Here is a 14,029-nt window from a genome sequence, read left to right as displayed (position 1 = left end):
AGAACAATGTTTTTCTTGTCTCAGAAGAAGTCGTTGAAGACAGTGGGAAGGTTTTCCTATCACAAGATGACGTGTTAGAACAGCCCTCACCAATACTTACTTATCTTGTAGTTGTCACGTCTCATATGCAATGCAGATTAGGCTTTAGGTCTATATTTAAATGGAAAATCAAATCTTTGCTATTGAAAGCTGTGCTGATGGCTGAATAACTCTGTAACCTTGCCTCTTGAATAACACATCAGAGGATTTTGTCAGATTTTGTCCTCTGATGTGGTATAAAGGCAACGATAGTTCTGATTTTCTTATTTTTACTTTTTTGATGCTATGTAAAATGATGAACTTGGCCATTCTTAAAACATAAATCTCCTTCAAACTTTTCATATAGACTAGCTATCCATTACCTTATTCTGTTCTGCTGGACAGACTCCAAGATGCATTCTTGCTGTTTTTCTTTTTTATCCTTTTCCTACATTTATTACTATCTGTATAGTCACCTGTTATGCCAAGGTAGTATCAGTATATTCTGCTAGTTATTATTGTCAAAGGTATATATCCTAATATATGATTTACCTAAACCATTGTGATTCATTTTTAAATATTTATAGTTTTTGATATTATTTTAGATTTCTTCAGTTCTAAGTCCTAAAGACAGATATAATCATGGGAAAAATTGTCATTTTTTTTCCAAAAGGTTTATTTTTTATTTATATTACATAAATTAATTAGATGTTATTAATTAGCTAAAGGAAACATTAACCTCATAGTTTGCCAGTAACAGAAATTTCATAGATGAAAGCATTCAATGTGTAAGGCTCTCTTGCATTAATGGGAGCTCAGCTGATGCAGGAAAGGGCCCGAGTTAATAAATAAAAAAGGCTGTTCCCATCCTACAGTTTTTCTAGTCAGCTACAAATTCCATTCATTAAGCTAAATGGAAAAAGATTGTTTATAAAGAAAACAAAACCTTGTCTCTGCCTTCTTTCAGTCATTATGGATAACTTAACAGAGCTTTTCCACACCAAGATCCAAGTTAGGGCTATGAAATTTAAACATTTCATTATTATACAGAAAGTTCTATAAAATTCTATAATCATATTAAACAGTAACTTTATAGCACAATAAATAATTTTGTTTTTGTTTTAGAATTTTGCTTTTAGAGAGAGTTTTGACAGATGCTTCTCAAGATGTGCAAATTTGGACTTCCATCTGGAAATCCTAATAGCTGAAAGGCCATTGTATAGGAAGTTGTCAAGGGTTGTGATCGCCCCACTGTTTCCTTTTTGGTGTAATAATCCTCCAAGGCTTTTTGTCCAAGCTAAAATCTTCGTTGTCTGGAAATTATTTATAACCATTGTTCAAAATGTAGTCTGAAAAGATCCTTAGGATTTTAAATACTATCCCAAATGTGCAAAATAATACAACATTGCTTTCCTAAATTATAAAAAGATAAATGATTCTCACCATGCAATTTCAAAACATTAAAATTAGTCAAGGCATTGTATTTTAATCAAAACTACTCTGGGCTTTAGTGTGTGATGCATGCACAGATGGAATGAGAACAGAATACAAATTGACCTTATCAAAACATTGTTAAGCAAAATTATGCTTTTCGGTTTATGCTCTGAATGGGGGAAGCAGGTTTTCACAACTGTACTAGGGCTGTCTTTTCCTAGAGCACAAAAATAAGGCTATAAGCAGAAGCAATTGTTCTTGGAAAAACAGTTGTTATGACTACTATAGGAGCATTGTGTCTACACTTATGTGTGTTTTTCTCTGGAAATTAGTGAGTGTATTGCAAAGAGTTCAAATTGTTTCTGTATATCCACTCCAATGTTTTGACTATCAGAGGGTAAATGACTTCTATAATACTTAAGGGTAATATTATGCAATGCTGTTTAATTGTTTCTGCAAATCTTAGAAACAAGACAAACAAACCAGAACAAAACCAAACCTGTGTGTTTTTGAAGCAGCATGGAGTAATTAACATGCAAGAATGATCTAGAGGTAAAAACTCAAGCCCTATACTCCCTCTTGTGGATAATCTTGAGTAATATGTAATATGTATATACTTTTATTTTTATTTATATATATATATATAGATAGATAGATATAAAAATCTATAAAGTGTTGGCTTTGTTTTTTTGTTGTTTTTTTTTTTTGCTGTTGATCTTTTATCACTACTCACAGAAAAAGATGTTTAAAAAAAAGACTTTCAACACTTACAAAAGTTCCTATTTCCTTGTTTTAAGTTCACAGAATCACAGGATTATTTAGGTTGGAAAAGACCCTTAAGATCAGCAAGTCCAACATTAAACCATGTCCCTAAGCACCTAAGCTTCTTGCTTAGATTGCTTGTAGTGATGTGCTCTGTGAACTCATGTGCACATGAGATTAATTGCTTTATGCAATTAAGAGTTCTTGGTGAAAGACGAAATACCATGTGGTTTGGGCTCAGTAGAATCCTGAGATAATATTCCTGAAGTTCTTCAGAAATCTAAAAATGCAGCAGAATATAGGCTGGTGAACACATTAAAGCTTTGCCGGTGGGGCAAGCTGTTTTTCCTATATTTCTGCCACTTCATGTGCCAGCAGAACAATTCATGTGAATGTTGCAGAAACCCTGTCAGACACAGGAAATCAGAACATGTAATTCACCTTGATGGATGCATGTCAATCATCTTCAGAGTTCATTAGTGAACTTCATTTTTAACAGAGTCTTCACTCTGGGAGTTTTCCAAATTCAGTGATGCAACTACTTGGCTTCCCTGCTGAATACTGTAGACTGTTCTGACTGAGGAGACCCTCATAACTACTCAGCAAAGGCAATAAAGTTTAACTTTCACTTATATGATTAAAAGAAAAATTTCTTACGTAAAAAAGGCTGTTTAGAAAAGTGAAAAAGAGTTTCAGTAAATAGTACTCCTGAAGTTTTTACCGTGTCCTTGATGCTTCCATTTAACATCTTTTTTTCTGAAATGTAAGGTTTAAAGAAGTATAACTAATATCGTTCCTAGCCTCAGAAGTAATAAGTAAAACCATTCTGGTTTTGTTTGCTTTTAATTAAAGGGATTATTTACACTTGTAGTTATTAACAAAGAAAAATGAAAAGAAATAATCCTGACAAATGCGAAGTTATTAGAAACATATTGGCTACAGGTGTGTTGATTCTGAAATATTCCACATCTATTTGTTCATCGAGATCATGTTATGCTTTATGTATCATTTGTGCTTAATAGCTGTGGCAATGGCAGACAAGCCCCTACTTATTATTTGTTTGTGCTGGTTCATCTAACACCTTCCTCTGGAGATCTCACCAAAACAGTCCCAAGGTCTTCTCTAATATGTACAAGTTTTATATTTTCCTATTCTATGTGGAGGCTTATAATAAAGGAATAAAAAGGAGGTAACAGAGAATTAGAAAAAAAAAATCAACATTTCTTTTAGAGCGTTTTTGTTATGATTGTTTGAGGTTTTAGATGTCACCTTTTAAGTGTAATCAAAATGAAAGTGTAGAACAAAGATCACCTTGCAACAGTTCTAGTTTTTTCTCCTTTTTTTTCATGTAGAAAAGTGACAATAATGGAAGACCCTGACCAGAACATTCATATGAAAAACTTGTCTCTTCAGCAAGCAAACAATGAAGAGGAAGCTTTAAACCTGCTCTTCTTGGGAGACACCAACAGAATGATTGCAGAGGTAAGAACTGCTGCTACAAGTGTTACTTGTTATAACAGTTATAAACATCTCCACAAGAGATACTATTTTGGAAATCCTCAGAGATAAATGTGTAAATTGCTATTTTGGGAGAGTATTTCCACAGTGAAATTAAATAAACATTTCTCTGATTATTGCTTTCACTTTGCAAAGGGCTTTGTTTTTCCTTAGTGAATCTGTATGGTGGTCATTGATGAAATAATTTACTGCAATTAAAATAAGTAAAACAAAAATGTTTTTCTCATAAAACACAGACTGACTTTTGAATACATGTGTCAACACACATACAGATTTGTAGAAAAGTCTTAGGAAGCATTTTAAGACTTTCCCACAGACATACTGGATTGCCTTTGAAACAGTTACAGTAACAGTTGGCCATCTTCTCTTTTTTCTTCTCATTGTATTAACATGTGGTGTCATGTTGTAGAGAAACAAATGGCACTGTGTAGCACATTCAAAGTAAGTATTTGCCAATACGGAAAGACAAGCGTGTTTTTGCTCATTCTGGAAAATTCAAGTAAGTTGTTTCCATATGTAATGAATAAATCTGTAGGGCTGTTTTCTTATCTTCATGTTTGGAAATTGAATGTAAACATTAGAAGTGTATTATATAATGTGGGCAGTGTTAACATGACTTTACTATAGTACAGCTAATTGTATTTTAGGAATATCTTTTTAGAAGTTTTTTTCCCCCCTTTCTCTGACCAAAGAGATCTATAATAAATCAATGAGGAGGAAGAAATTCAAAGCAATGGAAGGAGTCAGGTAGCTCTGTGTTCCTAGGGGCTGCCAATGCACACCTGGGCACAGGGCAAGATGCATTTCAATGCAAAATGTAAATAAGCAAGGCGTTGATTTGTTCTTCAGATGTCTGAAAACCTGTCATGATAATTGGTAATGAAAACATAAAAAGAAAGTACATTGCATCGAGAAAGATATTCAGGAACTCTCAGTTCAGTTTAGTTGAGCTGCATATGAAAATGAATATTTAAAGAATAGTATTCTGTTGGCTGACAGATTCATAAATCAGTGATTGTAAAGGGCAATTGTGTTACATATTTGCAAGATGTGGGCAAAAGAGAAAATATATCCCCAACATTAAAAGTCAGGAACAAGTAGCAGGACTAATGAAAACGGTAAGTTTGTAAAGGTCAAGATGAAGTAAAATGAGGAGAATATTCTTAGCGGGTCAGACCAAAGATGTATCTGTTCCAGTTCCTTGTTTTGAGCATGGCCAATACCACTATATATGTAGAAGAGTTTAAGTTAGATCAAGTGAACTAATTATCCTAATCTTCATTAGCTTCTATTATGCTTTTTATATTTAATAACTTCTGTTGTATTGTGTTTTTTTGCATGATTTTCACCCAGATGCTGTTTTATCCTGAGAAATTTTTTATCATCAAATCTCTTATGACACACAATTCAATGACTTAATAAAGGAGACTTTTCTTAACAGAATTTTATTTTTGAATTTACAACTTCATAATTTTAATTGAGGCATGCTAATTCTTGCTAGGAAAAAAAATACACATCAGAATGTGTTGAAAAATGGAACTAAACCAAAAGAGAGTTAAGCAGTTGCTGTGGAACCCCAGTAACAAAGGATTCACTGATCTGAGTGTTAGCAAATGTTATGCTGTTGTCACTTTTGCTGCTTTTGTAAGTTTGGATTTCTCTTTAGAAGTTTTACTTAGGTAGTTATCTCAAACATTGTTCCTTTGTAATAAGAGCAGGTACATTTCAGCACGGTTCAGAGAGGTTTCTGAGTGGTGCTTTCTCTTAGGTGATACATGTTGTAGTGCCTGTTATCACTCGGCCTTTTTGGGTTTAGGTGAGTGCAGCAGTTTATAATATCACTTAAAAGAATGAAAAAAGTGCTCTCAGAAATGAGGGGTTAATGTGGAGGTCTAGAAAAGGTTTATGACATCAAACATAGCTTCTCCAGAGTTCCATATTTTTAAAACTTAATTGAATTATGATAACATTTCCTGACCTCAAAAAAGACGAAGACCCTATTTCACTAAGCTTTAAAAGACTTAAGATGAATTAACCTTAAATAGAAAAATAAGTAAAACTATGTTTGATCCATCTTTTTTTTTATGATGAGTTTAGGTATGGAAAAACTGTCGTGGATCACATAGGAAAACTGTGGCAGAACATCAGTCTCTAAAATTACAGTCTAATACTTTATCCGTGATATAATCCTTCTTTGAAAAGTTGCAGGACTGTTTTGAAAATAGGAATGACTATTTAATTTCTTAAATGCCTCTGCTAGTTGAGTCTAACTTTTGGGTTGAGGGCTGCATTTTGCCCTCAAGTCTAACTGTGCTAACATGAAAAAGTGATCGTAATTTTGAAAACATACATTACATGTCAGAACCTAAGGGAACATTTGTAACAGAAAACTTCTTTTCCACATGTAACCGTATAGGTAATAAGAAGGAAGAAAGAAGAATCTAGTCTAATTTGTGGAAAATTGGTTTATAGGCCAGTGTGGGACCAGTCCTTGGCTCCAGTTTAGATGTGTGCTACATGCTGTGTAAATGAAAATGAGAGACACGAATGCATAAACACTTCATAATATAAAAATCCAAATAGGAAATTTTTGTCTCTTATATTTTGCCAGGGAGAAATGAGAAGAGGACAAACAGAAAACTGATTGTTGGCAGCACTTCCAATTGTATAGGCTATTTTTTGTTTTTGTTTTCCCATGAAAAACAGTCTCTTATTACATTTGAATGCATAAGAATCAATAATAAGCAACAGGTTGTAAAAACGAATCAATTTATTTCTCATATTTTGATTTTTAAGCCAACTTTACGATTTAGTTAGCTCAAATACATGCAAACAAGGGATTTCAATATCTAATTTGCATATATGGCACTGGCTGTAGCAACAGCGTCTAAAAAAACTTACGTACATTTCAGTAGTGTTTGCAAATTATTTTGTATATGTACTATTAATATGCCTTCATCTCAAGTGTTTATTTCTAAATTCTTGTGACTAGAAGCACTTGTGATCACTGTCCTTTGAAGTAATATGCTGAACCTATGTGATTTAGTTATTTGATAGTACTTTTCTAGTATTTCTCTTAAAATAGAGTAAGGTAGAGACAGTAGCCTCCCAAGGGCATGCATTAATTTCAGAACTATAAAATCTTTGTGAGATTGATATTTCTGAACACTGCAGTTGTGTGTACACTTAGCATTTGTTTTTCCTCTAGTGAAAAATTACTTCATTTTAGTGAGGAAGGAAATATTTTACAGCGTGGTTTTATAACTGTAATTCTCCATTGTTTAAATTTGGAAGACAGTGCATGCTACACAGTATTTGTTCCATCGTTTAAAATGTATGAAGTACACATGGGAAAAGCAGTAAGATTTTGGCAATGTTTAAATATGTTTTTTTCAATAAAGAATAAAATTTTTAAACATTTAAAGATAGTGGTGGGGACTAACTTGTGACCTCTGAATTGAACTAAACCCCCCCCTCTTTTTTTTTTTACTGTCCATTATTATCCTCATGAATATATTTAGAGAGTCACTGGTAGTGTTTGCATTGTTTCTTGGATGAAATATGAAAAACAGATTTTGAACACATGAACATACCAGATTAAATGACACTTTTGCCAAGAAAGTATGCTATCCATATTAGAGGTATATTCTAAGATGAATTACAACTTTCTGCTTTCCGAGATTGCTCATTGGTATGAGTTGTCAAGTCGTTTCCACCCTTGCAAACCTGCTCTATAGTATCATCAGCAGCAAATGGCATCACCGTTTCAACACAGGTGTTTTAATTTCAGTGTGTGGTAAAACAATCAGTGTGTCATACATACTGCTTTGAATAGCCATTAAAATGCTTTGGGATTTATATGGATAAAAGGCACTGTAATGTAAAGTTTAATAATATTCTCACTAGGGAATAATAATTACTTTAAAAGCTACCTCAGTCACCGTGGCCTAACTGGGAAACTCTACTTGTTGTAAATATGCAAAGGTAAGAGATGAAGTATTGGTTTTGAAATCAGGGAAGTGTCAGATTACAATTATTTCCAGCCTGATTTTTGTAGCAACAAATTTGCAATTACAACTGTGATAAGTGTTCCCAGATACTCCTGAAGAGCCACTGCACTTGAACTGTACCAATCACAAAGGGAACTAAAGAAATACTAAAGTCTCAATCATCTACCAGATACAGAGGCAGGAACCTCCTATTCTTGAATTTACAAACCCTTTGACATAGTGTGGTTCTGTTGGAACTTGAAGAGTTTATATTAACTAGACACATGTACCCACTGCCTTTCAACACAAGAATCTCTGCTCCATCAGCCTTGGTAGAGACTTGTGATGTCCTGTACTATACACCAATAATGTGTAAACATCAAAATATTATAAAAATGAATTTTAAAGAGAAAGAGAGACTGTGTTAAATTGCTTAATTATCATTTTTGTAGTACACAGCAGCTCTTTTCTTACCATCTGACCTATAAAATGACTAAAGATACCAGAACTCCTTTATGCAGCTGTCCATCTGATAGTAGCTTGAGACTGGAGAAAGTCAGTTTGATATCTGCCTTGGATGCTATCAGTGTTTTCTCTTTTCACTTGCCCTTATTCAAAAACCTCGAAAGAAAGAGGAAGGAGAAACTTTCCTCAAAACAAAATCTTGTACCTTCTCACTGAGACATTCTGTCAAGAAAATGGGAGTATTCTGGATCAGCATTCCTTCATTTATTCCTTGGCTAGTCACTAAATCACTCATACAGGGAAATCATGTTCTTCTGATGTCTAAATATTTTGGTTCAAGGAAGAAAAGGTTTCACTGAAACGGTATAAACAGCCAAGTTGAGATGGTTTGCAATAGCGACTGAATGACTGCATTTATCACCTGTGAAATCTTGTTGTCCCAGCTGTCCTGCAGTCTTTTCTGTGTTTTCTCTGAGTGAATTTGGCAGTCATAATCAACACATTTTTCTTCCAGATAGTAGCAGCTTCTGTTGTTTTCAGTGGTTGTTTTCAAACACCCTTTCATACATTTCATTCTATTTAAGAAATTCCCTACTCCTTAGGGATTCGGTTATTAAGAACTTTATTTAGGCCAGTAGCCTCCTGTTTCTTTCTTTTCTTCTTAGTGATAACAACATTTGCAATACCAGCTGCAACAAACAACAGATTTGGGAAGTGCATAAATTCCTAGTATTAGGAGGAACTCCTGCCGTGTTTAGTTGGATTTAAGGTAGATAACAATTGGATTAAGATGGATTACTTGTGTTTCAGCAATTTCTGGACATTTCATGAGGTCTTATTCCTCGACAGAAACATCCAAATCAGATGCTTCTTGTAATATGACTGTGCAGCAGGTTTTCATTTAATTAGACACCACCTTCCTGCAATTGCTGTATGAATAGATGTAATGGTTTTAGTCACAAAGTTTCTATACACATATTTAATCTCAGCAGACACAGGTATGCCCTTGTCAAAAAAGGAGAGTAGGCTGCATGTCCTTGAAATTTCTCTTGTAAGTATTTTCAAACATCAGACCAAACACTGTTGCTTTACCACAATGTGATCTTGAAAGATATGTTATTGGATTCCTCTTTCACTGTGCCAGAAATGGGCAGCAACAGATGACCTGGCATTAATTCCTTTGTATTTTTCACGTGATATCACAAAGAATCTGAAGTCTGCTTATGTGGCTTATGATGTCACAGAATTCCTGGAAAAAATTATTTCTTTGTAAGTAACTGCAGCTCATCTGTTATTCTATATATAACTTTCACAATAGCAACCATCTGCTAAAAGCCAGACCGCTCCCTTCTTTTTTTTCCTTCATCACATCAAATTAGCTTGAAGATGATTTCATATACATATGTTTAGAATACTTCTAACAAAGCCAAAATGAACTCCAAAGCCACCAAGGGAACCTTTTACTAGACTATGAGACACTGTCCAGAAGACGTATTTATTTATTCTCTTGTTTTCAGTTTTCAAACTTTCTGAACAGCTGAATGGTGATAGAAGTTGCATATATGACTGCAAAAAAAATTGGCTTTTTTTGGACTGAAGATGCTGACAAGTTGCAGTTTGTTGCTTTGTGCTTTATGTCTACTTGTATGATGAAAGCAGCAAAGTGTGGGGGATTATGACTGCAATTATCATTTCATAATCACATCCCGTTTAACAGTTTACATTTGAATTGCTGTATGCTTCCTTCAAGAGTTCTTATAGAGCTTCCTATATATGAAAACTGCAAAGTGGAGATAAAATCATATTGTAGAAAGGTGTATTGATTAAAACATGTTTCCACTCTGTAGAAGGATTTTATTAAAATGGTATTTTAGGATTCTAGCCAATGACTTCCAAATCAACTCCATTCATTTTACATGACAAAAGAAGTAGTAGAGAGAAAAGCAATGGAATTTCCAATGACCAGTAGAACATGAAAAATCAAGTTGTGTTTTTCCATAGACAATAAATTACTAATAGGACAAATATTGCTCTGAGCTAACTCTTGGTACTCTGAAACCTTTGGTGTCCTGAAATTATTTTAATATGTTTTTAACTTTATTTGCCTCTGCCCAGTTTAATCAGGTATTACTAAAAGCACAATTTGAAATACATGAGGTTTTACTGCATAACAAAACTTAAAAGAGTGCTTATTCTGAAGTATGCTAATTTCTCCTGCTTCTTGCATAGATTTAGCAGCTTTTACTTAACTCTTGTGCTTCCGTAGCCAGACTTGTATTGATATTTGGTCAGGCATAGACTTGTCTGCACTACAGCGTGACCACTGCCATGACTTTGGCAAAGAACGTTCTTAAATATTAATTCTGATGTGGATTCTGAGCTGGAAAAATTAAGCATCCAATCCTGCTTTGCAGAGCTGCAAGTAGTACAATCATAGCTCTCCTAGTAAAATAAGTAAAACTGGCTCAGATTATTCATGGCATCAGAAATGCTGAATAAAGTACATTGAAAGAGCTTATAACCTTTTCTTAATATAATTGCATTTAGCTATGTTTGGGAGAATTTTATTGCCCTTCAAAGCTTGAAGGGCCTGTACCTTTTCCTGAACCTGTTTGTTTTTGTTCCCATGCCACTGCCGCCACTGCCACTTAGTTTGTTCAGCTTTGCCCCCGAAGGCAGCATATCACATAACAGCACTCTGATGCTCTGTACAGGATTGTGAAATGATCCTTAGAAACCTGGAAGTTAAGCAGAGCCAGTGGTTTGCCTATATTATTCCAAAATTCCTCATCTGTATAAACTAAATGACCCAAACTCTTCTCCTTCTCCCTCTGAGTTTGGCCTTGCTAGGAAAAGCAGCCCAAAATAAAATAGTGCTAAGGCTGTAATTTTATTGCAGATTTTTCACCAGCACTGCAAGCTTAAGGTATTCCTGTGCACCACCTACTTGTTCACACACTCTGTGCTGCCATTTTCAATTACTCTAACAGAACTGCTTCACACAGCTGTACTGTGATTGCATCAGGAAACTGATCCAGGTTAAATATCTATGGTTTGCGGTCTGTTTTTTTTTTTCAAGCTGGATCAGTTCCCAAAAACAGTGCAGTTGTGCTGGCACCCTTGAGGGAGCAGCAAGCTGCACCAAGGGTGGAGACAAGTGCTGGGAAATTGAACAGGAGACAATTCAATAAAGAGATATAGCAGTTATTATTCCTGTTAACTTGCAGTCTTTCTGTTGAGAACCATACTTATTGGATTAACAAAACACCTTCAACACCTGCAGGGTATTTTAACATCTAGAATGTTTCATACCAAACCAGACTATGGGGGAAAAAAGATGTTGGTGCATCTATTTAGAATCCCAAGGGATACCAAGATAAACAATTACTCCAGAATACTAGAGGAATAACATACAGACAAGAGATTGAACTGTGCAATTTAACCAGGACTTTTTAGACCTTCTTTCTCAACAGCTATAATAAGTATAGATTTAGTTATTAACTCAACAATTATTTGTTAATTTATTTCCCTATTTTATTTTTCCGCAAGTCAAGTATTTATACTCAGATAACAAAGTTGTCATACTTGTAATAGTTTATAAATAAAAATACTATTTGTATGGCAAACCTTTAATCTCAATGCATATTCTAAAGCTTTAGCCATTTATAAGGGTAATAAGGAATTCATTTTGTTTTACAACTAAAGGAAAGAGTTTTTAGATGTTTAAAATTTCTTTATATGTTATTTTCAAAAAAGAAAGGTGCACGTGTAATGCTGTCTGATCATTTGAAGTCTAAAACTAAATATCTTAGCGTTGCTTAAATTTTTTGTTTACAATTTCAAACATATTGAGAAATCCACTAAAGACATACAAAAGGAAGTAGTAAGTGTCTAAAAATTGACCAATAGTTTCCACGTGTGTAGTTAAATAAGTATGGCAGTAGCTATTCCAAATATATGTATATATAAAAGCCAAACCTTTGGTGAAAAATCTGTCGTGACACATAAAATTCTAAGTTTGCCAAGTTCATTTTTTTTACAAATGTAATAAAAATGTGAATCTAAAGCCTTACAGAAAATTCTATTCTTAGCTATTCCAGTAGATAGCTACCAAAAAAAAAAAATAGATGAGCAAGAAGTGATGATCAGAATGAAAACCAGAAACTAGATTCTGTGCAGTTTTTTTTAAGAGATCATCATGTCAAGAAACTGAAGCACTAAAAGTATGTATCTGTATATTAAATAAGTTATTCCCCAGTGCTTTTGTAATTTTCTGCAAATACTAACTTTATATTTTGCCAATAGGATTTAATAAGCCATCAAATCAGGTAGTTAAAATAAAGCGTCATTATCCTTTCGTTGTTACACTTCACTTTAAAAGTATATATGTCTTGATCGACCTATTCACAACATACATTTATAATTAGTGTTAAGATACAGTACATAATACAATGGACTCCACAAACAAGCATATGAAGAAATAGGTGTCAAGCTAAGCTGTAAAGAATAAAATGCCAATATACACCAAAGACAGTGTACTCCATGTTTCTAGTCAGATTGACCATAGTACCTCATATTTATTAATGTTCTTTCCAGTAGTACTATCTATGAAAGTGTTGTTCTTTGAAATCTGTGTTGTTCATTTCCATGAATTTTGGATGAGCTAGAAATATGCAAACTAGACAAAGAACTGGTCATGTAATTTGCCAGAATCACTTGTAGGTCTTCTGTTGTTAATGAAACTCATATACCTGCTCCAAATCCTGGTGAGAAATAATACTGTACTTAGTACTATAGTACTTTCTTATACTAGCAGATTCATAGTCTTTTTTTTTTTTTTTTTTTAATTGGTGTCTTACTCTTATGCTCTTATGGAGAGGATAGTGGGGGGAAAACAGTGATGAGAACAAATCAAAAAAAGGTTGATTTATGAAGGCTTAGGGAAGTTTTACAGTCTTGAAAGTTTTATAAAAAAGACTTAAACAAGCTCAACTGCAACTGTTTTCTGTGTTCCCTCAAGATGTGTTCATTATACCTTTTAAATTTCAAAGCAATTTTAACTTACAAGCTGGTTTGACTGTAAAAAAAAAAATTAAAAAATAAAAGGGAAGGAAGGAAAGGTGGGGGGAAGAGAGATGCATAATGAAATCAGGACGATTAGTGATCTTTTGGAGATCAGGAATTATCCCCTCTGATCTATGCGCTCTTTTCTAGGAGTATTCATCAGTATGGTGAGGCCAGCTGCTTTGCTGATGTCCTCACTGTTAGAATATCTTGGAAGAAACATGATGGGTTGCTTGCTTGCAGTACAATTAGTCTGGACTAATATTATCCAAGCATTTGGCCAGAAAACATTTTTCTGTGTTCTTCTTTCATATTTATTACAGGTGAAATGGTGATTTCAATTTCCTGATTTTCAAGCTATAAAAATCTAAATTTATATATTAAATGAACATTAAGTACTCTTAATTTCTTTTCATTGTAGACACCAATGAATCAAACCTCAACTCGATCTCACTGCATTTTCACTATTCACATCTCCAGCAAGGAACCTGGGTCTGCAACCATCCGACATTCCAAGTTACACTTAGTAGACCTTGCTGGATCAGAGCGTGTTGCAAAGACTGGAGTTGGAGGTCGTTTATTGACAGAAGCCAAATATATCAACTTGTCGCTACATTATTTGGAACAGGTAAAATTCAAATAGTATGAAAAATTTCCCCTTTACTCCATTCCTTGTTAGCAATGTACAATGTTTTTGTAATCTTGATTCTCATGTTCAGTTAATCTTAATACTCTGTGTTTAGTGCAGTTTTTAAAATATGTATGAGTTGATACCTCCT

The 14,029-nt window shown here is 34.0% G+C and overlaps 1 protein-coding gene across 3 annotated transcripts in view; it reads left to right on the top strand.

Moving 5' to 3' along the window:
* Positions 1 to 14,029, top strand: part of KIF6 (kinesin family member 6) — a 172,224-nt gene that overhangs the window by 32,369 nt on the left and 125,826 nt on the right. For all 3 annotated transcript variants that reach the window (XM_040552993.1, XM_040552994.1, XM_040552992.1), the window contains exons 6-7: positions 3,567 to 3,696; positions 13,672 to 13,878. In XM_040552993.1, the coding sequence (XP_040408927.1) occupies positions 3,567 to 3,696; positions 13,672 to 13,878 (337 nt within the window). The remainder of the gene's footprint in view (positions 1 to 3,566; positions 3,697 to 13,671; positions 13,879 to 14,029) is intronic.

The sequence above is a fragment of the Cygnus olor genome, chromosome 3 (assembly GCF_009769625.2).
Source record: "Cygnus olor isolate bCygOlo1 chromosome 3, bCygOlo1.pri.v2, whole genome shotgun sequence".
NCBI lineage: Eukaryota > Metazoa > Chordata > Aves > Anseriformes > Anatidae > Cygnus > Cygnus olor.
The sequence above is the reverse complement of the archived record's forward strand: the minus strand, read 5'-3'. Positions and strand labels throughout refer to the sequence as shown.